The 18202-nt window shown below is 49.7% G+C and overlaps 1 protein-coding gene across 1 annotated transcript in view; it reads right to left on the bottom strand.

Annotated features, from left to right (window-relative positions):
* CALB2 (calbindin 2) overlaps window positions 1-17977 on the bottom strand; it is a 28882-nt gene extending 10905 nt beyond the window's left edge. The window contains exons 1-3 of the mRNA XM_030298839.1: window positions 17830-17977; window positions 5705-5781; window positions 3052-3141 (exon numbers count right to left, since the gene is read on the bottom strand). Coding sequence (XP_030154699.1) covers window positions 3052-3141; window positions 5705-5781; window positions 17830-17923 — 261 coding nt within the window. The 5' untranslated portion in view covers window positions 17924-17977. The remainder of the gene's footprint in view (window positions 1-3051; window positions 3142-5704; window positions 5782-17829) is intronic.
* Window positions 17978-18202: the final 225 nt, after the last annotated feature.

The raw sequence follows: 18202 nt of genomic DNA, 5'->3' as shown, positions 1-18202 counted from the left end.
TGGGAGCTGCAGTTTGCTTTCTGAGATTCGTCCTTCAAAAGGGAAGAAGGATGTTCTGAGAAGTGCATCTGGGTCACCCCAGATCTTAAGAGTATGAGCAGCTGGAGGGACAGGAAACTGGTGCCACTTTAAAAGGCAAGTATCCAGTCTCAAAAGAATACTTAGTAGAGCATTCATTCCATCTATATAAAATTCTAAAAAATGCAACCTAATCCTAGCTTAGCGGTTGCCTAGGATAGGATGGCCCGCACCAGGTGGAGGAACATTTTGACAGTGATAGAAATGCTGTATCTTGATCGTGGGTGGTAATTACATGGTTGTACACAACTGCCTCAACTCACGGAAGTGTACACTTCAAATCGATGCAGTTTATTGTATGTAAATTTACCTCAGCAAATCTGATTTTTAGAAAATGCAGACACCTTTGTTCAGCACACACTGCTGGCCATCCCCCAGTCCCCCACTTACTTCGCTCTGGGCTTCCCCTGGTCACAGTCACATTCTGATTGGGCTGAGTCAGCTAAATGTGCTCTTGTTTCTCTTGTCAGTGATTGGCTTATGGGTAGGCATGTGATCTCGCTCTGCCCAGTGAAGTGTGAGGGGAGGTGTGCTAAGGGTACTTCTGGGAAAGGTTTCCTTGTACCTGTGAGGGGCCAAATGAGGTGGATCCTTTGTGGTTGTGTGTGGATGTGCTGCCTGGAACTGCTGCAGCCATCCTGTTTACCAGCCTGAGGATGAAGCTGTTTTGGGGGCAGAGAACAGAACCAAGAGAGGCAATGGGGAATCTGGGTGGCACAGTTGGTTAAGCATCCAACGCGATCTCATCTCAGGTCACGATCTCACAGTTCGTGAGTTCAAGCCCTGCATCGGGCTCTGTGCTGACGGTGTGGAGCCTGCTTGGGATTCTGTCTCTCCTTCTCTCTGCCACTACCCCACTTTCTCTGTCTCTGTCTCTCTCTGTCAAATAAATGAACTAAAAAAAAAAAAAAAAAAAAGCAAAACCTTGTTTGACAGGCTAGTTGTTTTAAAAAAAAAAAAGAACTGCAGAGAAGCAGGGCTGGGGACCTGGACTCCTTCATCCGGAGCCAACCTTTCCCATGGCTTTTCTCATTAGGACCCTCTCATAGTTTAAAGCAGGAGTCAGTAAACAATGACCCATGAACCAGGTCTGGCCCAATGCCTGTTTCTATAAATGAACATATACTGGAACATGGCCACGCCCATGTATTTACATATTGTCTATGGCTGCTTTTGTGCCACAGTGGCTGAATTGAAAGAATTGTAACAATGTATGGCCCACAAACCCTAAAACATTAACCATAATCTGGCTCTTTACAGAAAAAAGTCTGGTGACCCCTGGCTGAAGCCCATTTGAGTCCAGATATTTTGAGACTTGCAGCTTTAGGAATCTGTGCCCTTGGTGCGTTTTCTAGATCCCCTTTAGCTTAGGCTGGTGGGCCATCCCTCATGATGTGAAGGATGACTGTAGTGGCTCATAGCTGTCCCCTGCAGGAGAGCTGCCCTCCACCAAACTGCCATTGCCCCAGTCACCCTCCTCCCCCCCCCCACCGCCCCCCCCCACAGGGGGAGGGAGCTGCCTGTACCAATGACTGACTGAAATGGGAGTACAAAGGGCCACCCCATGCTTTGCCTCAAGGTGAGACCAACTCTGTGGCACAATCTACACTGCAGAGCTCCCTGTGAGATCAGGCCATGACCAGGATCCAGCTGAGACCACATCCTTCCTAAGCTCTTTCCTCTGCCCTCTCCTGCTGCACTCTTCTTTTGGAAGTTGTCTCTTAGTAAGTCCCATCGGCTTGACTCTGTCTCAGTCTCTACTTCCTGGGCACTGACCTTAGGCAGCTTCCCAACCAGTCCACCCTGTGAGGAGCTATGCCCAGGTTCATGTGCTGCCATCATTATTCTTGACCTCTAGAACACAGGTCACCAACTAACTGCCAGAGCTGTTCGGTTAGGCACGCACACACATGCATATTTGTATGTGTAAGTATGTATGTATGAACGTATGTGTGTGTATACATAAGTTGTTTCATTAAACAAGGAAGCCATTAAACGAGGTGGCCTTAATGCCTCAGTGGCCTTTGTGAGCAGTCCAAAGCTGAAACAAGCAGCCAAAACAGCCAACTAGGCTTTCCCAAATAACCATTTAAGCTATAGCCAATCAAATAACTTCCTTGCCCTGCTCCCACTTCTTCTCTATAGAAGTCTTTCTCCGAGCTACTGTTGGTGGAGTGTTCCTAGCCACTTCTGGTTTGGTGCTGCCTCATTCGAATCAATTTTTGCTCAAATGAACTCTTTTTTTAAATTAAAAAAAAATTAATGTTTATTTTTAAGAGAGAGACAGAGTGTGAGCAGGGGAGGGGCAGAGGGAGGGAGACATAGAATCCGAAGCAGGCTCCAGGCTCTGAGCTGTCAGCACAGAGCCTGACGTGGGGCTCAAACTCAGGAGTTGTGAGATCGTGACCTGAGCCAAAGTCGTATGCTTAACCGATTGAGCCATCCAGGTACCCCATTCTTTAAATTTTTAATAGGCCTCAGTTTCTATTTTAACAATATGTATATATCTGTGCATGTATAAATGTATGTGTGTATATATAAATATATAAATTATACCTGCTATATATGTAAATTATGTGTTGCAATAATTAATTGATTAAAAAATTTGCCTTTGGATGCCTTTAGGTGGGGCATGAACTCTCTTGTTCTCCAGTCGTCTCCCTCCTTTCTCTCTTAAGCTGGGCTCATCACACATTTGCAATAGCTGTGGGGACACTGAGAGCATTTAAGGTCTCCATCCCTGTCTTAAACCAGTGTTTGTTGCTTCTTTCCTTGTGAGACACAGAAAAAGTCCCACCTGTTCTCTTTGGTCAGCCTAAGTGTCGGAGGTGGGGTGGGGGCTCCTAGACCACCACCTCACTGGGAAGTCTAGAAAGGATGCTTGCCCACGGCACAGGACGCTCCCCTCCGCCTCCCCCCCCCCCCCCCCCCCCCCCCGCTGCCACAGCTCTTAGCCTGGACAATAGGACTCACCTCTGCCATTTCGATTTTCCCATCCGAGTTCTTGTCATATTTCTGCATGAACTCCTTCATCTTCTCCCCAAAGTTGTCACTCTTTGACATCTGGAGAAAAACAAATGGGGCTGATTGTGCTGCTGGGCCCCATGTGAACCGTGGATCTCTCACCTGCTGGGTGCAGCACCATTGCAAATCATTTTGCGCCCCAACTATGCAGGCACAGAACCAGGCTGGGCCAACGCCCTGAGTGCTCAGGGCTGCACTCTTCTCCTTGCCAAGGCCCCTCCAAATCTAAGTAGTCTCTTCTTCGAGGCTCAGTCACATGATGTTCAAAGAGGGACAGGACATATGCCCCTGTATCATGTAATTTGTGTAATTAAGCATGCCCCTCCCTCTGCCTTTGAGATGGGATTAAACCACAGCTCTATCAGAAGGGTGAGGACTCATTCCCATCACTCAGATGTGAGAACTAAGGCCCCAACATTTTACCAAGGCAGCTTGTAATATAACCCAACTTATTCCAGGGCCCCCCAGTAGGTACTAAGCACTGCACCGAGAAAGGTGAATTGTGCATTTTCTTCTTTCAGATCTAACAGCAATTCACGATATTTTTTACTTGGACTGCATCCCAGGAGGAATGTGAGGAGAAATTCTTCAGATAGCCAAGGTAATTTAAATCATCCGTTAGATTATTGTGACCATTACAAAGGCAGAGAACTTCAAAAGCTTCTTTAGCCCATTGTTGCCTATCTTAAATCTAAGGCTCTCCGAAATTCTCAAATCTTACCCTGGTTTGGGTGCTGCAGATTTAATTATATGCATTAATGAGCTCTTCGTCATCCCTAACCAATGGTGAATCTGCTTGGGCAGCTGATGCCTCTCGGCCTCTATGACGACTCTGGGTGCTCTGTGTGCTTCCTTGAACTGGGCCCAGGAGAATCCTACTAATTCTTCACTTTAGAGTCTTTTCTGTATCCCTTCAATTGCTTTCTATCTTTGGAACTGGCTTCAATTTATCACTATTTATTCAACAATATGTATTGCTTTACACTTACAAGTGTGCACAGAATGATCCGAGGCTCTTATCACAGATGTGGTCATCTGATTTAGCTTTAACAACAGCCTCAGTGAGGTGAGAGGCCCGTCCATTTTACACACACATGGAGGCTGAGGTGAAGTGACTTCTCCCGAGGTCACCAGCTGGTGTAGCTAGAATTGGAACTTGTGGCTCTGGCTTCTAAGGCCAGTATTCCTTCTAGCATAGAACAGCTGCTCTGAATATCAGTCCTGGGTGGTGTCAGTTGAGACTGTTGTTGACAGACTTGAGAATCACCCCTGATGGCTTCTGAGGAAGGGAATGACTAAGATTTCAGACTAGAAGCACTTCATAAAAACACATTCCTCCGCCTACCCCATGATCCCAGAATCTGTTTTGAAGCCTGTATTTTCTGTGCTCCAGGCTTCATTATCCTAGTAATGAGGGGTGATGGGAGAACAGTTGATAAACAAACCCATGAATCACCTCCATCGCCTAAGCCCATCGCCTGGACCTCCTCCTCACTGGGCGCTCTGTTGAATTCTGGACCAGGAGCTCTTTGCTGGGTTTGTGACTCATCTCCCAAACTGTGCCATGAAGACTTGCTAATAAGCAACGGATTGGCCAACAGACACACAGCAGGGGAAAGCAGAGAGACCGCCAAAGGACCAGTGGGACCTGGGGTAGGGAATGGATCTGATTATGTATATTTGAGAACTAGACGTGGGAACCGCAACAGACTAGTCCCAACTACCTTAGCTTTTCAGTATTTCAGACAGTCCTCCAAAGGCCTTAGTGAATTTAATAGTGCCAGCTTGGTACTGCGGGAAATAATGACCCTGCCACTAAGGGGTGGGGACGTGATTTGGAGTTGCTTCAGGCAGGCTGAGAAAGGCAGTCTGACACCTCCGTGAATGAGGCTGGTCAGTACTATCTGGTTCAGATACTGGTTTGGAGCAATCCTCTGTTTGCCCCTAGATCCTTGCTGAGGATTGTAGACTGGTCTAGAACAGTGGTTCTCTAGTGGGGATTATTCTGTGCCCCCCGCAGGGACATTTGATAATGTCTGAAGGCAATTTTGATTGTCACAACTTGGAGGCGATGCTAGTGGCACCTCACAGGGAGAGACAGTGATACTTCTAAATATCCTACAATGCACAGGACAACCCCACCCTCCCAACAAAGAATTACCCAGCCCTGTCAATAGTACTGAGGCTGAGAAACTCTGGTCTAGAATAAAGACACTCGAAACCCCCGAGGCATCCAATCTTGAGTCACGATCCCTCTGAGAATCTTAGACTCTGGACTATTCCTTAGGGGAAAATAAAGTTTTTATATACGCATACACAGACACAAAGCTTTGCAGTTTTTTGAGGGGATTCATTAACCCCTAGTATCCATTCATGAACACCCCTCAATCCCAGACACCCAAAGATATTGAAGCAAGGCTTTCTTTTCAAGGGATGATTCCAGTTAAAAAAAAAAAATCCTTACAAATAAAAGAAAAACTTGGAAGGTCAAAACCAGAGACGTCAGGCCGGCTTAAGAGATACAGAACTTGGGACAGACAATGCTCAAAGCCATGGGCTAGATGATAGAAAATCAAACAATGGAACAGAGTACTGGTCTTACCATTCCAGAGCCTTTTCTTGCCTTCTCCAGCTCTTGGAAAAAGTTTTCTAGCTCTTTACCTTCAATATACCCATTTCCTGTGAAGAAAGCAAAGGACAAAGCAATTGACCTCAGAGCTAAATAGTGAAACTGATGGGGGTGGGGGTGATGGGGAAGTGAGGGGCTTCGTGGAGAACTTCTCCTCACTGGTCAACAAGCAGGTGTCTGGGTTAGCCTTGGACTGTGTAGTGTTAGGGATGTGGGTCCTGCCCTCAGGGTGTTTGCAACTGATACAGCTGCAAGATTAATAGCTGTGTATCTTTGGGGGTGTACATTCAGTAGTCAGAGAACACTGGGAGGGACCAGCATCTGGGCCAAGCCGGTAGAAGTGAGCAGAGCTGGGAACTGTCCGTAACTGGCTGGGCAAGCAGCAGGAGCTAGAATCCAACAGGGGACAAAAGGTATCAGCATCTGGGTTTGTCAGCAGGTGGTAGGCCCTGGTCACAAGGGTGAGTGAGGTCCGAGGCAGAATTTGGGTCTCTGGAGTAGGAGGATGTACTGAGTTGAAGAATGTTTCCACACTGGGTGCCTGGGGGGCTCAGTTAGTTAATCATCTGACCTCGGCTCAGGTCATGATCTCGCAGTTTGTGAATTCAAGTCCTGCTTTGGGTGAGCTGGAGCCCTGCATCGGGTGAGCATGAGCCCCACTTCAGGTAAAACACAAGTCCCACTTTGGGTGAGTCTTGCTTCTCTTTCTCCCTCTGTCTCTGTCTCTCTCTGTACCTTGTGGGATTCTCTCTCGAGCCTCTCTCTCTCCGCTCCTTGCTCACTTGTACCACCCCCCTCAAAAAAAAGTGTTCTCCCTGGGGCGCCTGGGTTGGTCAGTCAGTTAAGCATCTGACTTGAGCTCAGGTCATGATCTCATGGTTTGTGAGTTTGAGCCCCATGTCAGGCTCTGAGAGCATGGAGCCTGCTTCAGATTCTGTGTCTCCCTCTCTCTCTGCCCCTCCCCTGCGTCTGTCTCTCTCTGTCTCTCAAAAGTAAATAAACATTAAAAAAAAAAAAGTGTTCTCCCCTCCCCTCAAATCCATGTCCAATTAAGATGAGGTCATACTAGATTAGGGTAGGCCCTAATCCAATGACTGGTGTCCTTATAGGAGGCCATGTGAAGACACAAAGAGACACACAGGGAAGAAGACTACGTAAATACAGAGACAAAGACTGGAGTGATGTATCTCCAGGCTAAGGAATGCCATGGATTGCTGGTGACCACCAAGAGCTAGGAGACAGACACGGAAGGACTGTCCCTTAGAGCCTCTGGAAGGAAGCCATCCTGCCAACACCTTAATTTTGGACTTCCAGCCTCTGGAACTGTAAGGGGAAAAAAAATTCTGTTGTTGTAAGCCACCCAGTTTGTGGTACTTTGTTACAGCAGCTTCAGGAAACTAACACAGAGAGGAAAAGTGGGAGGAGAAAGGCAGGACATCTGTCCTTTGGGCTGGGGGCACCTTGGTCACCGGGATTACGTGTAGGGGAGACAACCCACTGCAAGGCAATGAGCGGAGGCCGTGAGGTCTGTGAGTACAGAGCAAAGCCCTGTTCTGCACTTATTACCTGCAGGACTGTGGAAAGGCATTTCACCTGCCTCATGTGCAAAATGAGTAATTACAATTAAAAGGGATTTTGTATGTAAAGCCCATCATCCAACCCGTTGAGTGGACGGTAAATGCTGCTGTTGTTTGAGTTCAATTACTAGAACCTGTGTATAAGAATCTGGGTGAAAACTGCAATTATCAGGACCAGGTCCCAAGGTCAGGGCCTGACTTCTAAGATCAGGACAGGTGAGAGACCCTTTAGGCTCTCAAGTCTTGAATCCAGATAGCCCAGAGACCGGGTTAGCTGAGTCCATGGCCAAGGTCATTAGTCTCTGCTGTGATTGAGAGGAGGCATTTGTGGCTGGGAAATCAGACACGTCTAGGGCAGTGCTCCCCACACTCCTGCAAACTGGACTCTCCTGGGATTTAAAAAAAAATACATGGACATCTGGCTCCTACCCTCAGACATGCTGATGTCATTGGTTTGGGGTATGAACTAGGCATAATTTTTTCTGAAAAAAGCTTCCCAGGTGATTTCCATGTGCAGTCATGTTGGGAAACCACTGGCCTAAAGTCAGGTTTCAAATCTGATCTAAAACAATTGAGCACGGTTCTTATAGAGAATAGTCAACTGGTAGCTTTTCTTCAAGGGCATTGGAATTACGAACGGCACAAAGAACATAAAAAAAGTATTTATCCTGGCTTTTGGGGATGGGGTGTGTGTGGGGAGGGTCTTTCTCCCCCTTAACTTCCCCCCTCCCCCCATCCCCTGAGAATTTCCATTCCCAGTAAATAACCAGAGAGGAGCCCTCTAGTGGAGAAGACGCCACAATAAACATTGCATGGAGAGAACAGGGGGGAGATAAATGATGTACTTTTGTCTGGGGTGGGGAGATGTGATTGTAATTAGGGTGTGGGGAAGGAAGACCTGAATTTCCTTTTTTCACAGAGCATACAGTGGTCATCGTTCGTGGGAGAGTTGGAATCTCATGAGTGTGCATGTCTAATGGCTTGTGAGGCCAGCTGGAGAGGGGGAATGAGGGAAGGTCCAAGGGCTTTCTGGGCAAGAAGGCAGTCTAGTTGATGAGAACTCTGAGTTGAAGGAACAAGCAATTTTTCTCTTCCTCGGTACTCCTTGCAGTGGTCTGGCTATTCTCCCATTTCTGAGGCAGAAAGCTGAGATGAATTCTGGGCCCAGGCACAGCTTCCAGAAGCCTGGGGCTGGGTTGGACTGGGGCTCAGAGCCGGCACTGTGAGCACGTTTTGGGGTTCAAACCGGCAGAGGCCCCAGAGGTGGGCCTCGAGGCGGGATGGGACAGACCCATGAAGGAGGGAGTGTGAGTCTGTTTTGTGAGTGTATTAGGAGGAGGTGGACGCGGACTTGGAGGGGTCAGCCCCAGATGCAGGAGAATGGATTTGAAGGAGCAGCTGCCATTGAGCTCTGAACAGCACCCCTCACCACCATTGCTCCTGCTTTGCATGGTGGCACAACGCACTGTCATTTCTCCACTGGCTCCCGAACCTGCCGTGGAGGGGTGGGGCAGTCATTCGCACTTCTCGTGGAGGCACCCACACCCAGTTATCTTCCTGGCTCTACCACTCACCGGTTCACTCTGGGGTGTCGCCTCTCCGAACCTCAGTTTCCTCACCTATAAAACGGGGCTAATGAGGGTGCCTTCCTCACATGATTGGCAGTGAAGACCCACGGGATAATAACACACAGAATGTGTTGGCCCACAATGAGCCTCCGAGATACCAGTGGTCGTTACCACCATGGCAGTGTTTCTGCTGGCTGCCCAGGCTGGGGAACACCTTGGCTTTGGGCTGCTTGCTTTGGCTAGTAAAGTTTGGGGTGCAGAGGGAGGCCAAAGCACGTGAGGCCAGCACTGAGCCATGTCCCACTGAGCAATCTGAACGGGAAGAAGAAAAGCATCAAGGTGCAGACCTGTGGGACCCGCCTTTTCCTTGGGGTTTCTCTGAAATTTACAAAGCATACATGTATTTGTGTTTATTCTTGTTCTAGAAAAGTTTTAAGGTGGGTTAACAACCTTAAGAACCAGATAATCAGCCAGCGCCTAGCCCAGCAGGAGAGGACGGACACTTGTGAATATCAGTTACTCCTTACAGATACAACACTTTTAATTGATCAAAGCACATCTGCTTCTCTCTTTGCTTCAGCAGATCATTTGAAGCCTCACTATGTGTAAGGCCCTGTGTAGGTTACCATGTGGGGGTATGACGATGTACAAGATCTAGCTCCAGTCTTCCAAGCTGTCACAATCCTTTCAGACACACAGGATCACAACAGGGCAGAACAGAATCCTCTTCTTGTGACAAAGAAACTTGAGGCACAGAGAAGGTAAGCAATCTGTTCAGGAACACACAGCAAGGCAGGACCAGAATTGGAGTATCCTAATTCCTGATCTAGGTTTTACTCATTCATTCATTCACTCAACATTTATTGAGCATCCACTTTGTGCCTGCTGTATGCTAGGCACCAGGGATGTAAAAGTGAGGTAGACAAGGTCGGCTGTGATGGGGCTTATGTTCTAACTGGGTGGGGATAAGGGAGGGGCAGGTGGACAGCAAGGAGAAGGAATGATGAGGCAACAGAACATAGATGGACCTGCCAGGGCTGCTTGATAGGGTGGGCAGGGAAGGCCTCTCTGAGAAGCCCCAGCTACTGGGCAGGGAGGACAAAGGGAGGCGTAAAATCGGACACGGAGAGGAGCCAGGATAGTGCCATGGTAGAAACCAGTCCCCTCCCTGGATCCACCTTGCACGGCGTGGGCAGCAGGACGGTCCCAGAGGCTGGCAGGCCCCTCTCACCCTGCTGAATATCCCACCACCGCTTCCTCTCTGTGCCCCCAGCAAAGGGACAAAAGGTGCTTCAATTCAACAAACATATATTGTCAGAGGTAAACAACAGTTCAACTTTGTGCCCAGTGCTCAGGGAGCTGTAGATAATTCTAGATGTGGGCTCGTTCCCAGGGAGCATTTAATGGTCTAGTGGGGTGAGGCAGCCAAACAAGAATGGCCAGGATCTACCAGCTGAAGGTGGAGGGAGAAGAGCAGAGATGGGATAGGGAGGCAGGGGCTGTGGGCCTGGAAGGAGCATCCCCCATTTTTGGGGGGGAAAGGCCTTTGCTACTTGGTCTCCCTCAGAGCTGCCTCCGTCCATCACCCAGGCGGCAGCTACTGTCTGTCTGGTGTGGAGGATGGGCTGGCCAACATCCTTCCAGGGAGGACTTTAGCACTAGACAAATGCATTGCTTTTTCTGTGACCCTCTTATCAGGGCATGGGGTGACCGGCCACCACAAAAATCTCAAAAATCTCATGTGGATGGGAATTGACAAGAATGTGGTTACCATAGCAACCGCTACTCCTCACCTTCCTATCAAACCACTTCCCGTGAATGTTAGGAAGGGGCTGGGTGGGAGTCAGGGACACTGCCTCTTTCCTTATTGTACTCTTGCTACCATTCTTCACCATCATGCCTCAATTTCCCCAAATTTATTTATTTATTTATTTATTTATTTATTTATTTATTTATTTATTTATTTTTAATGTTTATATCTGAGAGTGAGAGAGAGAGAGAGAGACAGAGCATGAGCAGAGGAAGGGCAGAGAGAGAGGGAGACACAGAATGTGAAGCAGGCTCCAGGCTCTGAGCTGTCAGCACAGAGCCCGACGTGGGGCTTGAACTCCCGAACTGCGAGATCATGACCTGAGCTGAAGTCGGATGCCTAACCTCAATTTCCCCAAATTTAAAGTGAGACAAAACTGTTTTACAATTAGGCGGATCACAGACACTGGAAAGCCTTGACCAAAGGTTGCTCTGCCCCATGCTGGAAAGAGGCCGACTTGTTTCTCACTGAGACTTGTGTGTACATCCGGATTTTCTAAGACCTGAACAGGCAAGGGAAATTGGACTAAGAGGTAACAGCCACCAGCTCTGTGGCTCCGAGCCTCAATTTCTTGATCTCTAAAATTGGTATAACTATGTATGCCCTTTCTACTTTATAGAGCTGTTGTGAGAGCCACACAAGGTAATGTTGTGAGAGCATTCTGGAAAATGTAAAATCTCATACAAATGGAAAGCATCATTTTTATACTCTGACTTCTGAACCAGTCCATGGCTGTAAACTCTTCAGCTCAGAGTTTAGAGCATTGGTTCTAAGCCCAGGCGGTGTATTAGAGTCACCTGGGAAGCTTTTAAAACAACACCATTGCCTGATTCTCCTCCCCCACCCCCCGCCCCGCCCCAAGCTTCTGATTTAATTGATGGGATGGGGACTTCTTGTGGGCATGTTTTCAAAGCTCTCTCCGTGATCTGAACGTGCAGTCAGGGTTAAGGACTGCTTTAGAGCAGTGAGTCTCAAATGTTAAGGTGTGCAAGAATTACCTGGGGATCTTATTAAAATGGAGAGTCCAATTTAGTAGGTCTGGAGTATAAGGGCCTGCTGTTCAAATTGTGGTCTGTGGAACAGTAGCATTGGAATTGCCTGGGAGCTTGTTAGAAATGCAGAATCCCAGGCACTATCCAAGACCCACTGAGGCGGAAGCATTCGGAGTGAGGTCCAGACATCTGTGTTTTAACAAGCCCTCCTACACACTCAAGTTTGAGAACTACTGGCCTAGATGTGGGAGCAGTCTGTGTCTCTCTGCGATGCACAGGTTAGAGAAATTGAGGACAGGAGTTACGAAGTTTCAGACTCCTCGTTAAGAAAGTGTTCATGAGGCCAAGCCACTTGGTTGTTTGTCTGGGGTTCAAATTTATGGCAAGGCAAATAGCCCTGTACCTCCCAGCCTAAGCACCCTTTGAGACAGTCAAACACCACCCTTTGGGGCTAGAAATTGGCTTCCTGAGATCCTGCCCTGATACTAATATTACTTTTCATGGTGTGAACCATTTACAAAGAGGGTCCTACTCCCCACCCCTGCTGGTTGGTCTTCAGGACTCGGCCAGGTAAGCAGACAGGTAAGGATGCTAGAGAGAGGGAAAGAGATGAGTCACAGCCTACAGCCTGGTGTCCTATTCATCCCAGGGACGACCTCTGTCCAAACCTGCATTTGTCTTGGCTTCTCTGTCAGTCACCTCAGTGACTTCTAGGGGTGAAAAAACACAGTGCAAACAGCTACTGGATGAATGTTCAGACACGACTTTGAATCTGTTTCTGGGCTGCGCCACTTTTGAAACAGTGGTTCTGGGGCTGGGCTGGGTCCCCTGAACCTGTGGACATCTGGCAGCCTAACGCTGGGCCGATTCCCAGGCATGGGGGAGGCCAGAAGGATGGGCAGATTGGGCGAGAGAGGAGGGAGGACAGTAGAGAGCCAGGGAGGAGCGGGGGAGGGCTGAGGCCAGAGGCCCCAGATGGGCCTGGCTGGGCAAAGGAGGGCATGGGGTGCCATTGGCCAGGTGAGCCACCAGGGAGAGGCACTGTTTTTGAAGAGCCTCGCGCCTGCTCTAGTAATTCTGGCTCCCCAGGTGTTAGAAGAGATTTCCCGGAGGGGTATTCTTAGCCCTGGAAACCTCCCTCAGGGGCTCAGCGAGTGCAGCCACTGGAGTCTAGAGGGGAATAAACAGGGTGAGCGGGCAGGGACGGAGGCTCCCTGGGCTGGTGGCTGCCCTGGCGAGGCGGGCTCAAGTGTTTTGTTTGTCAAAACGGGTCTCAGGGCTGCCTCCCTGGGGAGCCCCAGTGCCTCCCTGGCTGGTGCAATCACCCCCCGGAGGCAGGCTGCTGGGCCTGGGGCACACATGGAGGCCACCAGCGCAGGGCCGCCCAGCACGCCGTGAACACTCCATACCAAAGGGCACTGTTAGCAAAGCATTTGGGGGTTTAGGGGTGAAGCAGAGCGGGGGACTGATTCCTAGGGCTTACTCTGGATGGGACAGGAGGCTACTTCCAAAGAACCTCACATCCAGCCATCACAAACCCCAAATCTATGCTCTGCTCTCCCAGATGGACACATGGACCTGACAGAGATTCGCTTGACGGGTGAAAGAAAGCCTCCCTCAGATAACCTGAACTTGGCTCCCTGCACCAGATGACTCTGACTTTTTTGTGCCAAGAAGTGGTCATTTTTATGAGTCCTATAGTCACCTCATGAATAGCACAGTTACAGTGCATTGTAAATGTTGTAGTATTTGTGTAAATAATATATACTGGATATTCTGTAACCCTGTTTGGGAAAAAAAAGTATCTTTTTTCGCTGTTCCAGGAGGCTTCATTTAGTATTTCAGTGTGAGTGGCCCAGTCCTCTCTCTCCACCTGGGTGAGGCCCTGTGGCTTAGCTCCCTGCAGGTCACAAACTTAGCAGTGACCTGCACTCTGGCAGAGCCTGTCTGGGCGCTCGGGTTGGAGGGTGTTCGGGGTGCGTGTGTTTTAGGGATGTTTCTGTCACTCCCATTGGGTGTAGGAGGGCAGAGCAGGGAAGAAAGGGCAGGGCCTCCCTCTCCCTAATTTTCAAAGGTCTGCAGGCCCACACAGATAGGGAATACAGCTTCCTCTCTGCAAGAGGCTTTGAGAACCACCCCGTGTCACCAGGGCCATCTGGAGGCAGACGAATGCCCAGAAGAGTCTGGGCAGATTCCCACAACTGGAGATAAATAACTTTTTACATCTTTACTGTTTGGCAGATGAACACAAGAAACAAAAGCTCTTATACAGTTTTCAAACATGACAGAAATTAGTAAAAGCAAATGCCTTTTAATTTTATCTCAGCCAGTCTGTAGAGAGAACCACTGTTCTCTATTGTCTATGTTATATTCTGTCAAGTATCTTTCAGCAATTTGCCTCATGAATAATGAAAATGGGGTCATACTATAATCATCCAGCTACCATTTAAAAAATCTTTCTTTTTACATGTTTAAAATGTTTATTTGTGTGTGTGTGTGTGTGTGTGTGTGTGTGTGAGAGAGAGAGAGAGAGAGAGAGAGAGAGAGAGAGAGAGAGTGGGGGAAGAGCAGAGAGAGAGGGAGACACAGAATCTGAAGCAGGCTCCAGGCTTTGAGTTGTCAGCACACAGCCTGACATGGGGCTCGAACTCACACACCATGAGATCATGATCTGAATTGAAGTTGGACACCTTACCAACTGAGCCACCCACGTGCCCCATAAAAAAAAAATCTTAATAGTACATCTTGGACATTTTCCCACAGCAGTACAAAAGACCCACCTCACTCTGCTTGGTTGTATAATATTCTGCTCTAAAGACTGGCGCAATTCATTTTTCTCCTCACTAATGAAGCACATTCCCCCTCAAATTTTCAGTATTCCAAAGAACTCAGTAAGAGACTCCTTCTCATACCACTTTTTGCATAGGTACAAGTGTACCTATGTCAGATAGATTCCTAGGGTGAGTGGGATTCTCTACTTGGATCTGGGATGTCTGCTGGCCTCTGGGAGAGAATCCATCTTATCCCTATGATTTCAGTTGCTTCTGAAAGCTAAGGTGTTTCCCTTTAGGGCCACACCTTGGTTCTCCATGGAAATTCCCACTAGCAGAACAGGAGGCTGGTGGCCCGTCTGATCAGAACCACTCAGCTGCTTGGATCTTGCAGAGTGAGGATATTCCTGACAAAGAAGTGAGCAGGTAACAAAAGGGCAGTGGACTCAGATATACAGGGCCATGGAAGGGCCACTCAGAGCATGGAAGTGGCATGTGGGCCTTACGGTGTGCTTGGCTACTGTCTTTCCTACCTCTGCCTTTGAGAGATGACATCTGAATCTCCCCCAAATGCGTGAACTTGGGTGACTGAGGAGGAAGGGTTCAGGGATGGTACAGGATTCCTGGCCCCCGCCCCCCGCCACCACTCCTTCCTTCCTCCACCATGAGACTGATGATGATTTTGAAAAGACTCTAACTCTTAGGGCAAAGTCACCAGGATGACTCTTTCTCCTGGTTAGGAATAGGCTGAGTTAGGGTCAGAGCCCCCCACGCCATCTCCACTCTCTTTGGCATTCAGCTTCTCCTAGGATCTCCTTGTCTTTATTTCCTAGGGGGTCCAGGAGGAGTGGGGCAGTGGCTCCCTGCCCTGGTGGCTGTGCCTAACTGGGCTCCAGGGACCTGTGAGCTGCAAAAGAGAGTCCTGCCAGAGCTCTTTAAGTTTGTGAGTGGCAGGGGAATCTGTATCAGGAAGAAACCCCCAGATGAAAATAGAAGCCAGAGTTAGTAAGCGGGGTGGTGGTGGGGGAGCAGATAGTGCAGGGAGCTACTGGGGTCTCCCCAGTAGCCTTTGGGTATGTGGGACAGGTAGGGTAAGGAAGGTATGGAGCAAGGCAGTCCACAGCCTAATAATTCTGGGTTCTTTAGTAGAATGCTAACTTGACCGTATCCTCATTTTTCTAAAGCACCTCTGAGCCATCTCTGGCATTTTAAGCCCTTTTGTCTTCTTTCTCTGTTAGGTCTGCAGCCCTTTCTTGGGAATTCCCTGAGGCCATGACCAGAGAGGGCAACGGGGTGTCTGGTGGACAAGGAACCAAGAAGCAAGCATTTAGCTCCCCTTTCATTTCGGAGGAGACAGCCAGAGGCACAGTGGCTTTGGGGGCCTTTCAAGACTATTGTGTCCAGTGCTACCTTAGCTATGCTCCAGCCCAGACAAGGACCCATTTCTGAGATTAAAGGAACTGTCCATCACCTCCAAGCCTGCGGATTGTGGAGGCTCTTCTGTGGGCAACTGAGAGGGCAACTTGTACCTATCATCATGGAAAAACCCCTCTTCCAACCCAAACGCATGTCCAAAACGTAGGGCATAAACACTGGCCAGGAACCAGCCCCACTACTACCTTGCTATACAACCTCAGAGAACTCACCCATTGTGTCTGGTTCCTTGTCTGCACAAGGAGAACCGCGACCTGCCCAGCAGCCTCACAGTGTGGGACTCAAGAAGGTGTGATTGTATATTGAACAGTACGAGGTCTCAGATAAATGTAAGGATTCGCCTGATTATTGGGAGTGCTATTGGCTGTCCCCCCGAGCATAGGGGGGAAGTAGATCTATGGAGTCCTCTGTTTATTATAGCTGACTCATCTGGCAGGAGGCCGGTGGTGTAACCTTGGCCACTTGGTAACTTTCCTTGAATCCTGAAAGTCTCTGGTGCAGATAAAGTGGCAGAAGCATCCTTAGGGAAGGTGCACGTCATCTGGAATACTAAGAGGCTGCACCTTACAGCCCTTTTCACCAAGGGAGTTTTATGGCACAAGCTGGGGATTGGAAGTACAACCCCTCCTTAGCCCCATTTTACAGATGTAACAGTCTACCCACCTCCTTCAGTAATTCACAGGCAGATCACTGTCCTAGCCCAGGTATTGCTCACCCAGTCCTTTGCTTGGCTCCAAGAAAACAAAACTTTACTAATGAGCATCCCTGGACATTAACCTTTGCCTCTCCAAGTGCTCTGGGCGGAGGGCCTCTGTTTTGTCATTTTCATGCTCTAGGGAGGTGAGGAAAGGAGGAGGGAAGAATTAAGTGAACCAGGGACTGATCCTCTCTCTGGTTCCCATCCCCCTCACTGTCAATCCCAGGATAAACACCCTGAGCCACCACCCTGCCAATGGTCTGAGATGCCAGAACATTTTGGATGCCAACCCCAGCCGGGAATTCAGAGAAGGGAATCAGATCACTTAATATTTTTTGGAGTGGTGGAGAAAACATTTCTAGTGATATCAGAAGCTCCTGAAGGGGGGCCTCACTTTATGCCGGAGTCAGACCATTCATAGACTCTTAGAATGCCAGCACTGAGAGCCACCTCCAAAGGTCATTCAGTCCAGCCCTTGATTTCTGGGTAAGTCGATGTCTCAGTTGCATTTAAGATTGTGCCTCCCCCACCCAGAGATGGTGTCACCCAAAGCACCCAGGATTATCACCATGAGGGAATGTCAGGTTTGTACCTCACCCCTGCCCCCACCACACCTACTGCTGCTGTGTATGGGACCCATCTGCCCAGGGAGGATGGGAAATGGGCAAAGGAAGCCCAAGGGGTGTTCAGGGCCCCGATGTCACTCTCCACTCCCGCTCCTAGACAATCACTCTGGGGAGGCCAGGGGTTTCCCTTCGGTATCCCCCAGCTCGCCTCAGCCTCCAGGACAGTGACGGGGGGGGGGGGGGGGGGGGGGGGGGGTAACCTAGTATTAAACAAAAGGGGAACCTCAAGAAAGAAACGAGTGGGCTTTTGAGACCTGTGGCTGCAGCAGCTGAAGGCAGGCCATTACCTTGAAGAGAAAGGCGGGGAAGGTAAGATGGCAGGGGGAATCATGGGGAGCCTTGCTGGCCCAGGCCTCCTCCCTGGGAAAGCTCCAACTTGCCCAGAATGAGGCTGCAGAAGCTGGTGGGCTCTCTGCCGTCTGTGTTAGGGAAGAAAAGTTGCTGACAGTTGTCACCAGAGCAGCCAGGTGTTTCCCAAACTCCAGACCCCGACCTCAGCAGGTTTTGCTGCCCAAACACCCCCAGGGACCAACGTACACCTGCCAGCATCAGCAAAGTCCCCTTCCCCTCCACCGCAGGCTCCCTGGGGGCCAATGGGCACAGAAGTTGAGAGATCTACTGACCGTCTGCGTCAAAGTGCTTCCAGATTTCCAGGAACTGGGACGCCGTCAGCTCGGCCAGGTGCAGGTAAGGAGGCTGCTGCTGCGGGCTAGCCATGGCGAGCGGCTCGGAGACCTCAGGCGCACAGCGCTGTCCCTGCGCCCGGCTCCGCTCCCGCACTCGGCCAAGTCCTGCGCTCCACGCTGCCTTTATATACAGTCCGGAGGCTGCGCCCGCGCCCGGCCGCCAGCAGGGGGCGCGCGCGCTCAGAGAATCAGCCCGGGTCTCGGCGGGCGGCGGCCGCGCAGCGGTTCCGCCAGTGGGCGCGCGGCGCGGGGAGCGCCGGGGACGCGCACGTGGGCGCTGAGACCGCTCGCCGCCAGGCCAGGGAAGCAG

This window comes from Lynx canadensis, chromosome E2 (genome assembly GCF_007474595.2).
Source record: "Lynx canadensis isolate LIC74 chromosome E2, mLynCan4.pri.v2, whole genome shotgun sequence".
Classification (NCBI taxonomy): domain Eukaryota; kingdom Metazoa; phylum Chordata; class Mammalia; order Carnivora; family Felidae; genus Lynx; species Lynx canadensis.
The sequence above is the reverse complement of the archived record's forward strand: the minus strand, read 5'-3'. Positions and strand labels throughout refer to the sequence as shown.